Raw genomic sequence first — 13372 nt, 5'->3', positions numbered from 1 at the left:
GAGCAAATTAAAAAAGAATATCAATCGAAAACCTTTTCACCACCCTCTCTGAAACATGCCATGTGAACAGCCTCCTGACCTCCAACCCCTGACCTCTAACCCGTAGCGGTCTCCAGTCCTCTCAACCACTCAGTACACTTCCTGATGGTCATTTGGTCCTTCATCTCTCTGTTCTCCTCTTCCTCATATTCCTCATCATCATATCTGTATTGGTCATTAAGGAGCGAGATCTTCAACAGGTGGCTAATGTCCTCGCTGACGTGACTGGCTTTGACACCATTATTCCCGGCCCTGCGTACTCGGCTGCTGTCAGTATTCCGGGTGGTTCCCGGGCGGGATTTTCCTGGAGTCCGTCTGGGAACGCTGGTGTTATTTTGGGAGGCGCCCAGTCTGCAGGTTCGGAGCTTCTCAATGCTCCTTCTCTGTAATAATTCAACAGCCTCTGGGGTCAGGGTGAGGGTAAAGTGCTCCTGCTCCTCCTCTTCTGGTTCGGTCTGCTCCTCCTTGCGGCTTTTTGGCTTTGACCCCACACCCGGTGTCACAAATTCCCCCGAGCTGGAGGCAGGGAAACTACTGCCGTCGCTACTGGACAGTGAAGTTACCGGGAGTCTCTGGCTCATTACCGTGAGTCTGTGACATGGTAGCCAGGGGTTTCTGCCATCCACCCGTAACCCTGACAACGCTGCACCTGAACCTTGAACACAGATGGAGTAGTATCATCATTCAGATTCCCACTCTGACCCCACTCTCCAAGGGTTTCTCAGGTCAATTTCCAACATAAGTATAACACACCTTGTCCATATAAGACAAATATAAACATTATTCGTCTCATCTCCACTTCATTTTGTTTTACTTTACTGTACCGGATGGCTTAATCAAGCATCACTATAATATTAGACTTTTATATTCATACAAATGTTATTTAATTTATAAAACATCTTTAAATCTGCCTTCTAAAGCAACCAATCAGTGAGCCAGTTACCTTTCCCCCTGACAGTGGGGGGTCTGCCGTGGAATTGGCTCTTCCTGCCCGGCTGTTTCAGGTTAGAGGTCAAACGCTCCTTCTCAGAGCTGCCAGAGAGCTTGGTCTTCTCCTCAGGTGGAAACGACGCCTTGGCCTTGCCGGCTTTCACCGGGGTCACCACCGCGGCTGTGTTGGTAAAGGCTCCAGTCCCCGTGACGGACAGAGAGACGGAGGAGGTGGGGGGGGCAGGAGGGGTGAAAGGCATTCTCACCAGGCAGACAAGGTAAGAAATGGACAGATGAAAGGAGGACAGGGTGAGGACAGAAGGAGCGGGGTCCTTCCCCGGGGCTCTGCCGTGCACGGTCACACAGCTCCTAAGACCCGGGACTGAAAGTGTCCTGGAGGTCACCGGAACGATGGCCACTCCCGTACCACATCACTGTGGGAGTCAGGAGCGCTGCCTTTTATCCTCTTATGTAGGAGGGCGGAGCCTGGGTCCACCACTGACAACACACACACAAAGCCTGACCAATGGACAGTTACAAACGGGTGTGTGTGAGTGTGTGTGTGAGAGATACACGTGTGTAATGCGGAATGATTCTCTGCCTCACGCATCCTGAGGTAAAGATTAAAGGATGAAGGAACTGAAAATACTTCCTCTTTTCCTAATCCCCCAGATTCAATCAGGAGTAACCAGGAGTCAGATAAATAGCAGGAAGAGCATTAGGTTTGCTAGATGTAGTAGCAGCATTTATTATTATTTTTATGCATGATTACAGCACAGGTTTTAAAAATGGATACTGAAAGATATGCCATCTGTAACTCTGGCTACAGAGGTTTTTTGACCTCTTCATCAGCAGTTCTCAACTCCACATCCCAGGTCCCAAAGTGCAACTGGTTTTCATGTTAACCCTCTAACCAGGGATGGATTTAAACCTGGGATCAGGTGATTGCAATTATCTACCAGGTAGAAAAGACAACTATCAGTACTCCAGATTCCCATCTGGAAGGAGCCCTGGCCATAAGCAGTGCATTCCTTCCCTCCAGGGAGTAGAGTTTGTAGTCAGTAGTGTTTTATTAACCCTACACGAGGCCAGACTGGGGTTCCCTCAACTTGTCTCTATGTGGAAGCTCCGGGGTCAGAGGTCAGTGGGCAGCACATCTTCTTGTGGATGTGAAGGACCATGTGGCAGCGAGGACAAGTGTGATAGGTGTCCTTGAAATGCCTGACCAAAAAGGGGATCAAACAGCAGCCCAGAATCAACCTGGAGACAGAATAGAACAGCCAATCAGATGGCAGGCTCAACCTGGAGACAGAATAGAACAGCCAATCAGATGACAGGCTCAACCTGGAGCCCATATGTAATTGGTAGACAGTAAGGGGTATCAGAGATGGACAACAGATAGAAGGGAATATGATGGGAGGGATTATAGAGGAGAAAGAACTCAGGGAGGAAGCACGTCTGACAGACCACGACCATCTGGGTAGGACCTGACAGACCACGACCATCTGGGTAGGACCTGACAGACCACAACCATCTGGGTAGGACCTGACAGACCACAACCATCTGGGTAGGACCTGACAGACCACGACCATCTGGGTAGGACCTGACAGACCACGACCATCTGGGTAGGACCTGACAGACCACGACCATCTGGGTAGGACCTGACAGACCACAACCATCTGGGTAGGACCTGACAGACCACGACCATCTGGGTAGGACCTGACAGACCACAACCATCTGGGTAGGACCTGACAGACCACAACCATCTGGGTAGGACCTGACAGACCACGACCATCTGGGTAGAACCTGAGAGACCATATCCATCTGGATAGAACCTGAGAGACCATATCCATCTGGGTAGAACCTGAGAGACCATATCCATCTGGGTAGAACCTGAGAGACCATATCCATCTGGGTAGAACCTGAGACACTTTTTGGTAGAAACTGACAGACCACAACCACCTGGGTAGGACCTGAGAGACCACCCCATCTGGGTAGGACCTGAGAGACCCCGACCATCTGGGTAGGACCTGAGAGACCCCGACCATCTGGGTAGGACCTGAGAGACCACGACCATCTGGGTAGGACCTGAGAGACCACGACCATCTGGGTAGGACCTGAGAGACCACGACCATCTGGGTAGGACCTGAGAGACCACGACCATCTGGGTAGGACCTGAGAGACCACGACCATCTGGGTAGGACCTGAGAGACCACGACCATCTGGGTAGGACCTGAGAGACCACGACCATCTGGGTAGAACCGTTCAAACACTTCCACCAGTGAGAAAGGATCAGGAGGAAGGTTAACAGTGTTAGCCAGGCTGGATCATGTGTGTGCGTGCTGATCGGACCGTTTGCACTCTTGGCCTCACCCACAGAGTATGAATACCAGACACATTATCCAGGCGAAGCTTCCAGCGCAGTGTCTGACGTCACTCATCACCTGGGTCTGACAGGATGGACATTGGGATAGACCGGGAGACACGCCCAGTTCTGCCCGGGACTGCAACACAGAACTCTGACTCTGGACTGTTGGAGGGGGCATTTAAGAAGACTCAGTGGCAACACAAACCAACCAAGTGAGGCTAACTAGGGTAGGTGAATAACTAGACATATTCATACCTTTTAGCAACTTTAACATAAAATAAACACATAACAGATTATTACGTTAAGATTCTCATTCATTCTCCTTTAGCTAAATTAATTTGACATTATCTCGTTGATTTGGCTTCATTAAACTGACATTATCTGATTGATTTGGCTTCATTATGTTAACATTATCTTGTTGATTTGGCTTCATTACGTTGGAACGTGCACCAAGTTGTTACTCTACTGTTGCTTGTGGTCACAAGAATACAAAACTAAATTATTACGTGCAGGTTAAGGAAAATATTTAATTTTAATCAATTGTTGGTCCTCACAGGTATATCAATGCTTGTGGTTGTGTGTGTCTGTGTATATGCACCTGGCACCTGTAAGGCTGTGTGTCTGTGTATACACACCTGGTACTGTTAGGGCTGTGTGTCTGTGTGTATGCACCTGGTACAGGTAGGGCTGTGTGCATGCACCTGGTACAGGTAGGGCTGTGTGTCTGTGTATATGCACCTGGTACAGGTAGGGCTGTGTGTCTGTGTATATGCACCTGGTACAGGTAGGGCTGTGTGTCTGTGTATATGCACCTGGTACAGGTAGGGCTGTGTGTCTGTGTGCATGCACCTGGTACAGGTAGGGCTGTGTGCATGCACCTGGTACAGGTAGGGCTGTGTGTCTGTACCTGGTACAGGTAGGGCTGTGTGTCTGTGTGTATGCACCTGGTACAGGTAGGGCTGTGTGTCTGTGTGCATGCACCTGGTACAGGTAGGGCTGTGTGTCTGTGTATATGCACCTGGTACAGGTAGGGCTGTGTGTCTGTGTATATGCACCTGGTACAGGTAGGGCTGTGTGTCTGTGTATATGCACCTGGTACAGGTAGGGCTGTGTGTCTGTGTATATGCACCTGGTACAGGTAGGGCTGTGTGTCTGTGTATATGCACCTGGTACAGGTAGGGCTGTGTGTCTGTGTATATGCACCTGGTACAGGTAGGGCTGTGTGTCTGTGTATATGCACCTGGTACAGGTAGGGCTGTGTGTCTGTGTATATGCACCTGGTACAGGTAGGGCTGTGTGTCTGTGTATATGCACCTGGTACAGGTAGGGCTGTGTGTCTGTGTATATGTACCTGGTACAGGTAGGGCTGTGTGTCTGTGTATATGCACCTGGTACAGGTAGGGCTGTGTGTCTGTGTATATGCACCTGGTACAGGTAGGGCTGTGTGTCTGTGTATATGTACCTGGTTTTGATAGGGGTGTGTAAAAGGAGACACCATCTATAGGTGTAGGATGATGTCCGTGGCTGACGTGGTAGATCTTCACATTATCATCATGTCTACTGTCCTCTGTACACAACAACATTATCATCATGTCTACTGTCCTCTGTACACAACAACATTATCATCATGTCTACTGTCCTCTGTACACAACAACATTATCATCATGTCTACTGTCCTCTGTACACAACAACATTATCATCATGTCTACTGTCCTCTGTACACAAGAACATTATCTTGTCTAATGACCTCTGAACCCAACAAAATTATGTTAACAGTCCTCTGTAAAACCAAAACATTGATTACATGATCTAACTGTTTAAAGGCTGTGTGTACTTGTGTGTGTGTGTGTGTATTTGCGTGTGTGTGTACTAACCAGAAGGTGTGTGGTTGATGTATCTGTTAGACACAGTTGGCGTTGGAGGAGGAGGAGGAGGGAAGGGAGATGAGAAGAACCTCATGTCATCACCTGTTTTACTATGGACTAAAAAGATCACAGGAATAAATAGCCATAATAATCATCATATTTGGCTACAAGCAGCAATTCCCTGGTTTAGGCTCACTCTGGTCCTACAATGACCTGCTCCTGTACTCTTTACCAGAAAACAATTACCCCAAGACTTGATTAAAACAGCAAACGTGTCTTGGACAACCATACCTGGGAACTGCCAGGTGTGGTTAGAAATAAATGAACATAAGATCCCACAGAGATATACCAACATAGACCCACACAGTGAAGAACCAGAGGAAGGAGAGAAGCTCTGCAAAGATTATTCCATAGACCATAGCAACATGGATGTGTGACTACACCCTAGCAACATGGATGTGTGACTACACCCTAGCAACATGGATGTGTGACTACACCCTAGCAACATGGATGTGTGACTACACCATCTCTAATCCATATTAGAGCTGCATAATGAGTAAACCCCCAGCTAGGTGCAGTCTTACCTGGCAGGAAGTAGGGCGGGGGGGTGGGAAATGGTTCCTCTGACGTGTCCATAACCTATGGTGGGGGGGGGGGGTCAGGGAGAGAGACGGAAAAGAGTAAAAAACTAAATGATCACAATAACTGAAAAGAGCATAGTCAATACATGTGGGATGTCATGATAAACATCTAGACCAGACCTGTACAGAGAGTTGAGATGTGTGTGAACATGTGCACTGGTCTCACCTGCTTCAGGTGTGTTGAGAGCTGCTTATTGGTGATCCTGTCTCCTCACTGGTCGACCAGCTCATCACCTGGGTCAGCTGACAGACAGGTGTGTTGAGGTGGGTCTGGCCACACCCACAAGAGCAGGAAACATTCAGCTTGGGAATCAACACAGAGATGGATACAGGGCTCAGCTTGGGAATCAACACAGAGATGGATACAAGGCTCAGCTTGGGAATCAACACAGAGATGGATACAAGGCTCAGCTTGGGAATCAACACAGAGATGGAGACGGCTCAGCTTGGGAATCAACACAGAGATGGATACAGGGCTCAGCTTGGGAATCAACACAGTTGGATACAAGGCTCAGCTTGGGAATCAACACAGAGATGGATACAGGGCTCAGCTTGGGAATCAACACAGTTGGATACAAGGCTCAGCTTGGGAATCAACACAGAGATGGATACAGGGCTCAGCTTGGGAATCAACACAGCTGGATACAAGGCTCAGCTTGGGAATCAACACAGAGATGGATACAGGGCTCAGCTTGGGAATCAACACAGAGATGGATACAGGGCTCAGCTTGCCCTTTCATGTGCCCTAAGGACACAGATAAAATGAAACAGATAGAATTAAGGCAACACATCTATCCAGGTCTGCCTCTTCCTTTCTAGATTAAGCCATTCATATTCTCATTTTGTTAAAGTTTGTCCTCGCTCCTCTGTTGGCGGATTGAGACGTCATTGAACTTTCAATTCGTTGGAGACAAGTGGAGCAGAGTTCTCCCTATCTGTCCAGGAACCCGGACATCTCTCTTGAAGACCGGACCACCATTCACCATCGATCTGGGAAGGGGAGTAGTCTATCTTTTGGCACCAACCTCGAAAATGGGTTACCCCAAAGCGAGATAAAGTGATAGATTTGGGATTAGGCAAGAGCCCCCTTCCGCTGCCCCACCCAGCCAATCTGGTCAGATATCTCACTACGGACATCCTCTCTTTAGAAACGGTGGCCCTGCCAGAATCAAAATAGAATGCCTGAGGTAGTTTTGTACTTCAAAACCAACTTTGCGTATGTGTTTCATACGCAACATGATAATTGGGTGATTTAATATGGCCAGGGAGCCCGATGTAGGCTTTTCTGCAACGGGTCAAAGATGATATAATTAGCTTTGAAACCAGGTTGCCTACTGAGTGAGTTTGGTGCCCGGATCAGGCCGAGGTCAGCTCAAAACAAAAGTGACATGTTTAACAATAATGAAATTACTGTTCTGTCAGTTATTTTTCTCATGGTTTTTCATTCATACATTAATTCATTGTGCGATCCAGGCCTGTAAACACGCGTGAGTGAAGGCAGTGTATGACGGGAGAAGGTAAAATCTGAATTCGAATACATGATTCTAGTACTGGTGCAGCTAATCGTAGAACATTCATTTACTATTGATTGGTATCCACAAGGTTTACATATTCATACGCATATCAGCGCACGGTTCGGTAGGACGAGCGGGTAGATGCTCTTTTTCCCGAACCCTGTCCAAAAACTCTAAACCCCAGCAGTTCTTCTTTTAGTTGCTAGGGGCAGTGTTCAACAACAGGGGAAAAATATTATAGGCTACTCTTCGGGTTCTTTGGTTTCCATCCCATCCATCTAAATGTAGCTCGAAGCTAAGCTAGGCTAGTAGCCAAACACACCGAATGTGTCCCTCCGCTTCCACGTTCGACTCCTGACATTCCCCGCACATTCCTGGACGAATTCGTGTCGACTGCCCAGAGTCCGCGAATTCAAGTCCGCTGCACTACCTACCGACTTAGCTAACGAGTCCACTATCTTGTTTTCAAATAGATAATAACCAACAGAAACTGCTCTGGAAACACCAAGGTAAGCTACCGTAGCGTGCTAACTAGCGTGATTAGCGGGAACTGTGTCGTAGTGGGGCCGACGGCTTGCAGGAAGGTTCGTGGCTTGCTTCGAGGGAGGAGGCCTCCGTTTTATGGCGAAATCTGGAATGTAAATTATGTCGTTGATTTTGTTTGATACATTTCAAATGTTCCAAAAAACATTTATTGGCATTCAAACATTTCTTAGGAATTGTGTTTTACTGAGGTTGTATAATATAGTGGCGAAATTGGCCTAACAAGTGGCTAGTTATGTTAGCTAACATTAGTGTGCGATTTCCTGTCAACTGACAGTGGTAGCATCTAATTACACCACATTTCTGTAATATTTCAGCCACACATTTCTAAATCAAACGCGGACTGACTAGTTACTGTAATCCCTTTGATAACGAGTCTGTGTTAGGTACAATATCTATAAAAAGACACGTTACTTGTTCACGTCTAGCAACCTCTGTTAAGGGGGCTAATCTAGACGCTGGCTGTAGTGGCTTGTTGAGTACAGAAGAGTTAGATGAATCATCGGTAAATGGAAGTGTCATCGCCTGTGTTTCTGCACCAGTGAGAGACGGACCGCGCCCTCCCTACCGCCATCGACATGTCTCTGCATCAGTTCCTGCTCGAGCCCATCACCTGTCATGCGTGGAACCGGGACAGAACCCGTAAGAGCCTGGTTGCCGACGCTTGATATTTTATTTAAAACTAATACAAAATAGATAGGATTTCATGCTATTTTAAAGTAGAATTTAATTAAGAAATTAACCCATTGGCAAATCGCGTGATGTCCTCACGCTGCACGGTAACGATGTGTGTGAAATACAAATCCATGTTCATTATGATTGAAATCCTCCGACTTGTTCGTCAGAGATCGCCATCAGTCCCAACAACCACGAGGTGCACATCTATAGGAAGAGCAGCAACCAGTGGGTGAAGAGCCACGAGCTGAAGGAGCACAATGGACACATCACAGGTAGAGTTACAGCCACAAGAAAACATTAGAAGGCTGTTACAATCTCTCTATTAATGATGATGGGTTTAGAGGCTTTCCCTTGATTCTTTTAAATCCTCCTTTCCTCCAGGTATCGACTGGGCCCCCAAATCTGACCGCATAGTGACCTGCGGGGCGGACCGCAACGCCTACGTGTGGTCCCTGAAGGACGGGGTTTGGAAGCCGACCCTTGTTATTCTCCGGATCAACCGGGCCGCCACCTTCGTGAAGTGGTCTCCCCTGGAGAACAAGTTTGCAGTGGGGAGCGGAGCACGGCTCATATCGGTGTGCTACTTCGAGTCTGAAAACGACTGGTGAGTTTGAGAGGCAGGCTGAAGCGCGTGTGTGTGTGTGTGTGTGTGTGTGTGTGTCTGAGAGCTTTTCTGCCTGTCACTTCATTTGTGTGTGTGTGTGTGTGTCTGAGAGCTTTTCTGCCTGTCACTTAATTTGTGTGTGTGTGTGTGCGTCAGGTGGGTGAGTAAGCACATCAAGAAGCCGATCCGCTCCACCATCCTCAGTCTGGACTGGCATCCCAACAATGTTCTGCTGGCAGCTGGATCCTGTGACTTCAAGTGCAGGTATTGGGGAGGGAGGGGGAGTGTGGGAGGGAGGGGGAGTGGGGGAGGGAGGGGGAGACTATAACTTTGTTTTAGGATGCATGCTTCTATTATATTTGGAGTGTTAAGTGAGTATGGAAGTCAGTTGTAATTTTCAGATTCGTCAGTTGGTGAATGTGTCAGTGAACTGGTCATTTTGTCAGTTGCTGAATGTGTCAGTGAACTGGTCATTTTGTCAGTTGCTGAATGTGTCAGTGAACTGGTCATTTTGTCAGTTGCTGAATGTGTCAGTGAACTGGTCATTTTGTCAGTTGCTGAATGTGTCAGTGAACTGGTCATTTTGTCAGTTGCTGAATGTGTCAGTGAACTGGTCATTTTGTCAGTTGCTGAATGTGTCAGTGAACTGGTCATTTCGTCAGTTGGTCTCTTCATTAGTCATCATGGCAGTGCTCTAGATACAGTGTAAATGGTCTTCCATTTTGAAAGTTTCAACCCGATTCCGGCCTGTTCTGCTAGACTCTGCACCACCCAACTCTGCTCCGCCTCCACAGGGTGTTCTCGGCCTATATCAAGGAGGTGGAGGAGAAGCCTGGTCCCACCCCCTGGGGCTCCAAGATGCCGTTTGGGGCGGTGCTGGCTGAGTTTGGGGGCGCAGGTGGTGGAGGATGGGTCCACTCTGTGTCCTTCTCTTCCTCTGGGAGCCGGCTGGCCTGGGTCTCGCACGACTCCACTGTCACTGTGGTGGACAGCATCAAGGGCTCCACGTAAGTTTGTTCAGCGCCTCATCTCTACTCCTCTTCTGTCCTCACCTCTTCCTTGAAAAAAAAGGTTTTGATGAAACAAGATGGTAAATGTGCTTGAATTAAATTTAGAAAATTAAATCTAATCTGATTAAATATCACCAGTAAAATTATATTGACTGGGGTGGATCCCAATTCATTTTGGGAATGTTGCTGCGCAATAAATGGTTTGGGCAAAACTATAAGTTGCATATTGTTAAACATTGATGATTTTCTTCTCAGATTAAACAAAAGCGGACTAACAGTGTGTTTTGAAGATTTCACTAAACGTTACACTTTGTCGTGTGTGTGTGTGTGTGTCCAGACCGTCCCAGCTGAAGACTGAGTTCCTCCCACTGCTCAGTGTCGTCTTCATCTCTGAGAACAGCCTGCTGGCAGCGGTGAGACGCCTGTATAGGTCTTATTAGTCAGTTATCAGGGGTTGAGATCACCTACTCACATGGTGCCCCTAGTGGCTGAAACCTCAGTATCTACCGAAGCTGGTCTTTAAGGAAGGTGGGGTCAGTGTGTTTGTCCGTGTGTCCAGGGTCATGATTAGGTAACGTGGTTCTGGTCTTTAAGGAAGGTGGTGTCATTGTGTTTGTCCGTGTGTCCAGGGTCATGATTAGGTAACATGTGGTTCTGGTCTTTAAGGAAGGTGGGGTCAGTGTGTTTGTCCGTGTGTCCAGGGTCATGATTAGGTAACATGTGGTTCTGGTCTTTAAGGAAGGTGGTGTCATTGTGTTTGTCCGTGTGTCCAGGGTCATGATTAGGTAACATGTGGTTCTGGTCTTTAAGGAAGGTGGGGTCAGTGTGTTTGTCTGTGTGTCCAGGGTCATGATTAGGTAACATGTGGTTCTGGTCTTTAAGGAAGGTGGTGTCAGTGTGTTTGTCCGTGTGTCCAGGGTCATGATTAGGTAACATGTGGTTCTGGTCTTTAAGGAAGGTGGGGTCAGTGTGTTTGTCCGTGTGTCCAGGGTCATGATTAGGTAACATGTGGTTCTGGTCTTTAAGGAAGGTGCGGTCAGTGTGTTTGTCCGTGTGTCCAGGGTCATGATTAGGTAACATGTGGTTCTGGTCTTTAAGGAAGGTGGGGTCAGTGTGTTTGTCCGTGTGTCCAGGGTCATGATTAGGTAACGTGGTTCTGGTCTTTAAGGAAGGTGGGGTCAGTGTGTTTGTCCGTGTGTCCAGGGTCATGATTAGGTAACATGTGGTTCTGGTCTTTAAGGAAGGTGGGGTCAGTGTGTTTGTCCGTGTGTCCAGGGTCATGATTAGGTAACATGTGGTTCTGGTCTTTAAGGAAGGTGGTGTCATTGTGTTTGTCCGTGTGTCCAGGGTCATGACTGCTGCCCAATGCTGTTCCGCTTTGATGATGGAGGTTCCTTGACATTGGTCTCCAGACTGGACCTCCCTAAAGCCTCCATCACCAGGAACATGTCGGCCATGGAACGCTTCCGGAACATGGACAAAAGAGCCACGACGGAGGACCGTAACACCGCCCTGGATACACTGCACCAGAACAGCATCACGTATGGTTGAGACACGCAGACAGACACGCAGACAGACACGCAGACAGACACGCAGACAGACACGCAGACAGACAGGGAGACAGTTGTCCCTGCTGGTCACTCGAGTCAAATTCTATTTAAATTTAGTTTATTTCCTGTTAGGACCTGTTGGCTGGTGGAAGAACAGATCGGAACTAATCTCTAAGATAAAGGAATAGAAACTTTGCAATCTGTGTCATGTATTTTGGCACAAATCAGCTTTTTTATATTGTCATAGCTGTGCTACCAGACTGTAGACATCAAGTAAAAATATATTTTTCAATAGCATTGATGATGCCACTATTGATGACAGCTGTCAATCATTGCTGATAGGCAGACGTGTCGTAGCTTGCCCTAATTAGATTCTGCTAAAATGCCTCAGTAATCCTTAGAGCAAAATAACTCTTTGATCTGTCTCTCTAATTAAATTCAACAGGGCTTTATTAACAAGGGAAAGCATTTATTCACATTGCCAAAAGCAATTCAAATAAACAATTCCCAATGAACACAAGTTTAATATCCTTCTCAATTTAAATGGGCTGTGTTGTCACAGGAAATATCTCTTTACATTGCCAAAGAAAGTAAACCTCTGTGTGTGTTTCTTCAGTCAGGTGTCCATCTATGAAGGCGATAAGAGTGACTGCCGAAAGTTCTGCACTACTGGCATCGACGGAGCCATGACCATCTGGGACTTTAAGGTAACAGGACTCCTGCACCCCTCTCTCTCATGACCTGCGTCTCCTGACCTCTAACTAGATTTGTCTTCACACTGTTACACTTCCTTTATCACGTGGAGTCTTTGAGTTAGGTGACTTGTTATATAGGTTCTGTTGTCATGTTTCTGTGTTGGGACTGGCATTTACAGACTTGTTGTTGTTGTTTACTGTAGAGTCTGGAGGCGTCTATCCAGGGGCTGCGTATCATGTGAAGGACCAGCCAAGCAACACACCAGCCACCCGCCACGCCCCAAAACTCAGCCCCCCACCTCCCCCCCAGCGGCCAGTAACTCAGTCTGACCATGCTGAAGAGCACTGACTACACACACACACACACACACACATGCACATAAAATGAGCTGACACCATGTGTGACATCACTGTTGATTGTTTATGAATGAAGGCTAAGGGGTCAAGGGTCAGCCTGAGGACCCCGTTTTGTATACTGTTTTGTGTGTGTGTGTGTGTTCTAATGAGACTAATAATACTAATGACAACAGAACGGTGATGTCACTACAACACTACATTACCCAGAAGGACATGCTCCTACGAGAGCCCTGCCCAGCAGCACCATGTCCCCTCGGCACTGCTTCACCCCCCAGGGACCCCTGAGGCCCAGCGCCCTCTGAAGGAAGCAGGGTGTCCTCTGGGAAGGGTCCCGTGTTTAGCGTAGAGGCTGGAACTGTGGATGACTCTGGTTCAGAACACAATAAAGAAGAAACTAAACTACACTTCCCTTCTGTGTCGTGACTGTGTGTGTTTTGGGTCTAACTTTACTCAGGTCCACTTCCGGCTCAGGGTTTAGGATCAAATGTACTATTCATTTTAGAGTTAGAATTGGGGTTGTTAAGGTGTTGGTTTAGTTTAGGGTTAAGGTTAGGCATAATTGTTACTTTTATAGAGGT

The 13372-nt window shown here is 47.5% G+C and overlaps 2 protein-coding genes across 6 annotated transcripts; one reads left to right on the top strand and one right to left on the bottom strand.

Moving 5' to 3' along the window:
- Positions 1-38: 38 nt before the first annotated feature.
- On the bottom strand, positions 39-8461 carry LOC105007305 (proline-rich protein 18). 5 transcript variants are annotated; one of them, XM_034294388.1, is made up of 9 exons: positions 8315-8461; positions 7876-7988; positions 6010-6146; positions 5787-5841; positions 5212-5319; positions 4800-4904; positions 3347-3499; positions 983-2229; positions 39-694 (listed from the first exon to the last, which is right to left on the bottom strand). In XM_034294388.1, exons 8-9 carry the CDS (start codon positions 1227-1229, stop codon positions 96-98), a joined length of 846 nt encoding a protein of 281 aa, XP_034150279.1. In that variant the 5' UTR covers positions 1230-2229; positions 3347-3499; positions 4800-4904; positions 5212-5319; positions 5787-5841; positions 6010-6146; positions 7876-7988; positions 8315-8461; the 3' UTR covers positions 39-95. The 5 variants fall into 5 exon arrangements, 2 of the variants coding, with proteins under 2 accessions (XP_034150279.1, XP_034150278.1); XM_034294387.1 differs by having other exon boundaries at positions 3343-3499; positions 8315-8460; XR_004576186.1 differs by lacking the exons at positions 7876-7988; positions 8315-8461 and adding an exon at positions 2929-3241 and having other exon boundaries at positions 5964-6012.
- Positions 7536-13202, top strand: arpc1a (actin related protein 2/3 complex, subunit 1A). The gene is made up of 10 exons (XM_013131524.4): positions 7536-7866; positions 8443-8542; positions 8746-8850; positions 8960-9182; positions 9339-9446; positions 9977-10189; positions 10530-10605; positions 11540-11733; positions 12359-12449; positions 12641-13202. Exons 2-10 carry the CDS (start codon positions 8479-8481, stop codon positions 12677-12679), a joined length of 1113 nt encoding a protein of 370 aa, XP_012986978.1. The 5' UTR covers positions 7536-7866; positions 8443-8478; the 3' UTR covers positions 12680-13202.
- Positions 13203-13372: the final 170 nt, after the last annotated feature.

Source organism: Esox lucius, chromosome 9 (genome assembly GCF_011004845.1).
Source record: "Esox lucius isolate fEsoLuc1 chromosome 9, fEsoLuc1.pri, whole genome shotgun sequence".
Classification (NCBI taxonomy): Eukaryota; Metazoa; Chordata; class Actinopteri; order Esociformes; family Esocidae; genus Esox; species Esox lucius.
The sequence above is the reverse complement of the archived record's forward strand: the minus strand, read 5'-3'. Positions and strand labels throughout refer to the sequence as shown.

What these genes read in the sequence shown, in the direction of transcription:
- LOC105007305 (XM_034294388.1), bottom strand. Translation starts at nt 1,229, where the DNA reads ATGCCTTTCACCCCTCCTGCCCCCCCCACCTCCTCCGTCTCTCTGTCC. An exon ending in CCCCACTGTCAGGGGGAAAG is followed by an intron (nt 695 to 982) that starts GTAACTGGCTCA and finishes TCTGTGTTCAAG; the next exon opens with GTTCAGGTGCAGCGTTGTCA.
- arpc1a (XM_013131524.4), top strand. Translation starts at nt 8,479, where the DNA reads ATGTCTCTGCATCAGTTCCTGCTCGAGCCCATCACCTGTCATGCGTGG. An exon ending in AGAACAGCCTGCTGGCAGCG is followed by an intron (nt 10,606 to 11,539) that starts GTGAGACGCCTG and finishes CCGTGTGTCCAG; the next exon opens with GGTCATGACTGCTGCCCAAT. An exon ending in CTGCACCAGAACAGCATCAC is followed by an intron (nt 11,734 to 12,358) that starts GTATGGTTGAGA and finishes GTGTTTCTTCAG; the next exon opens with TCAGGTGTCCATCTATGAAG.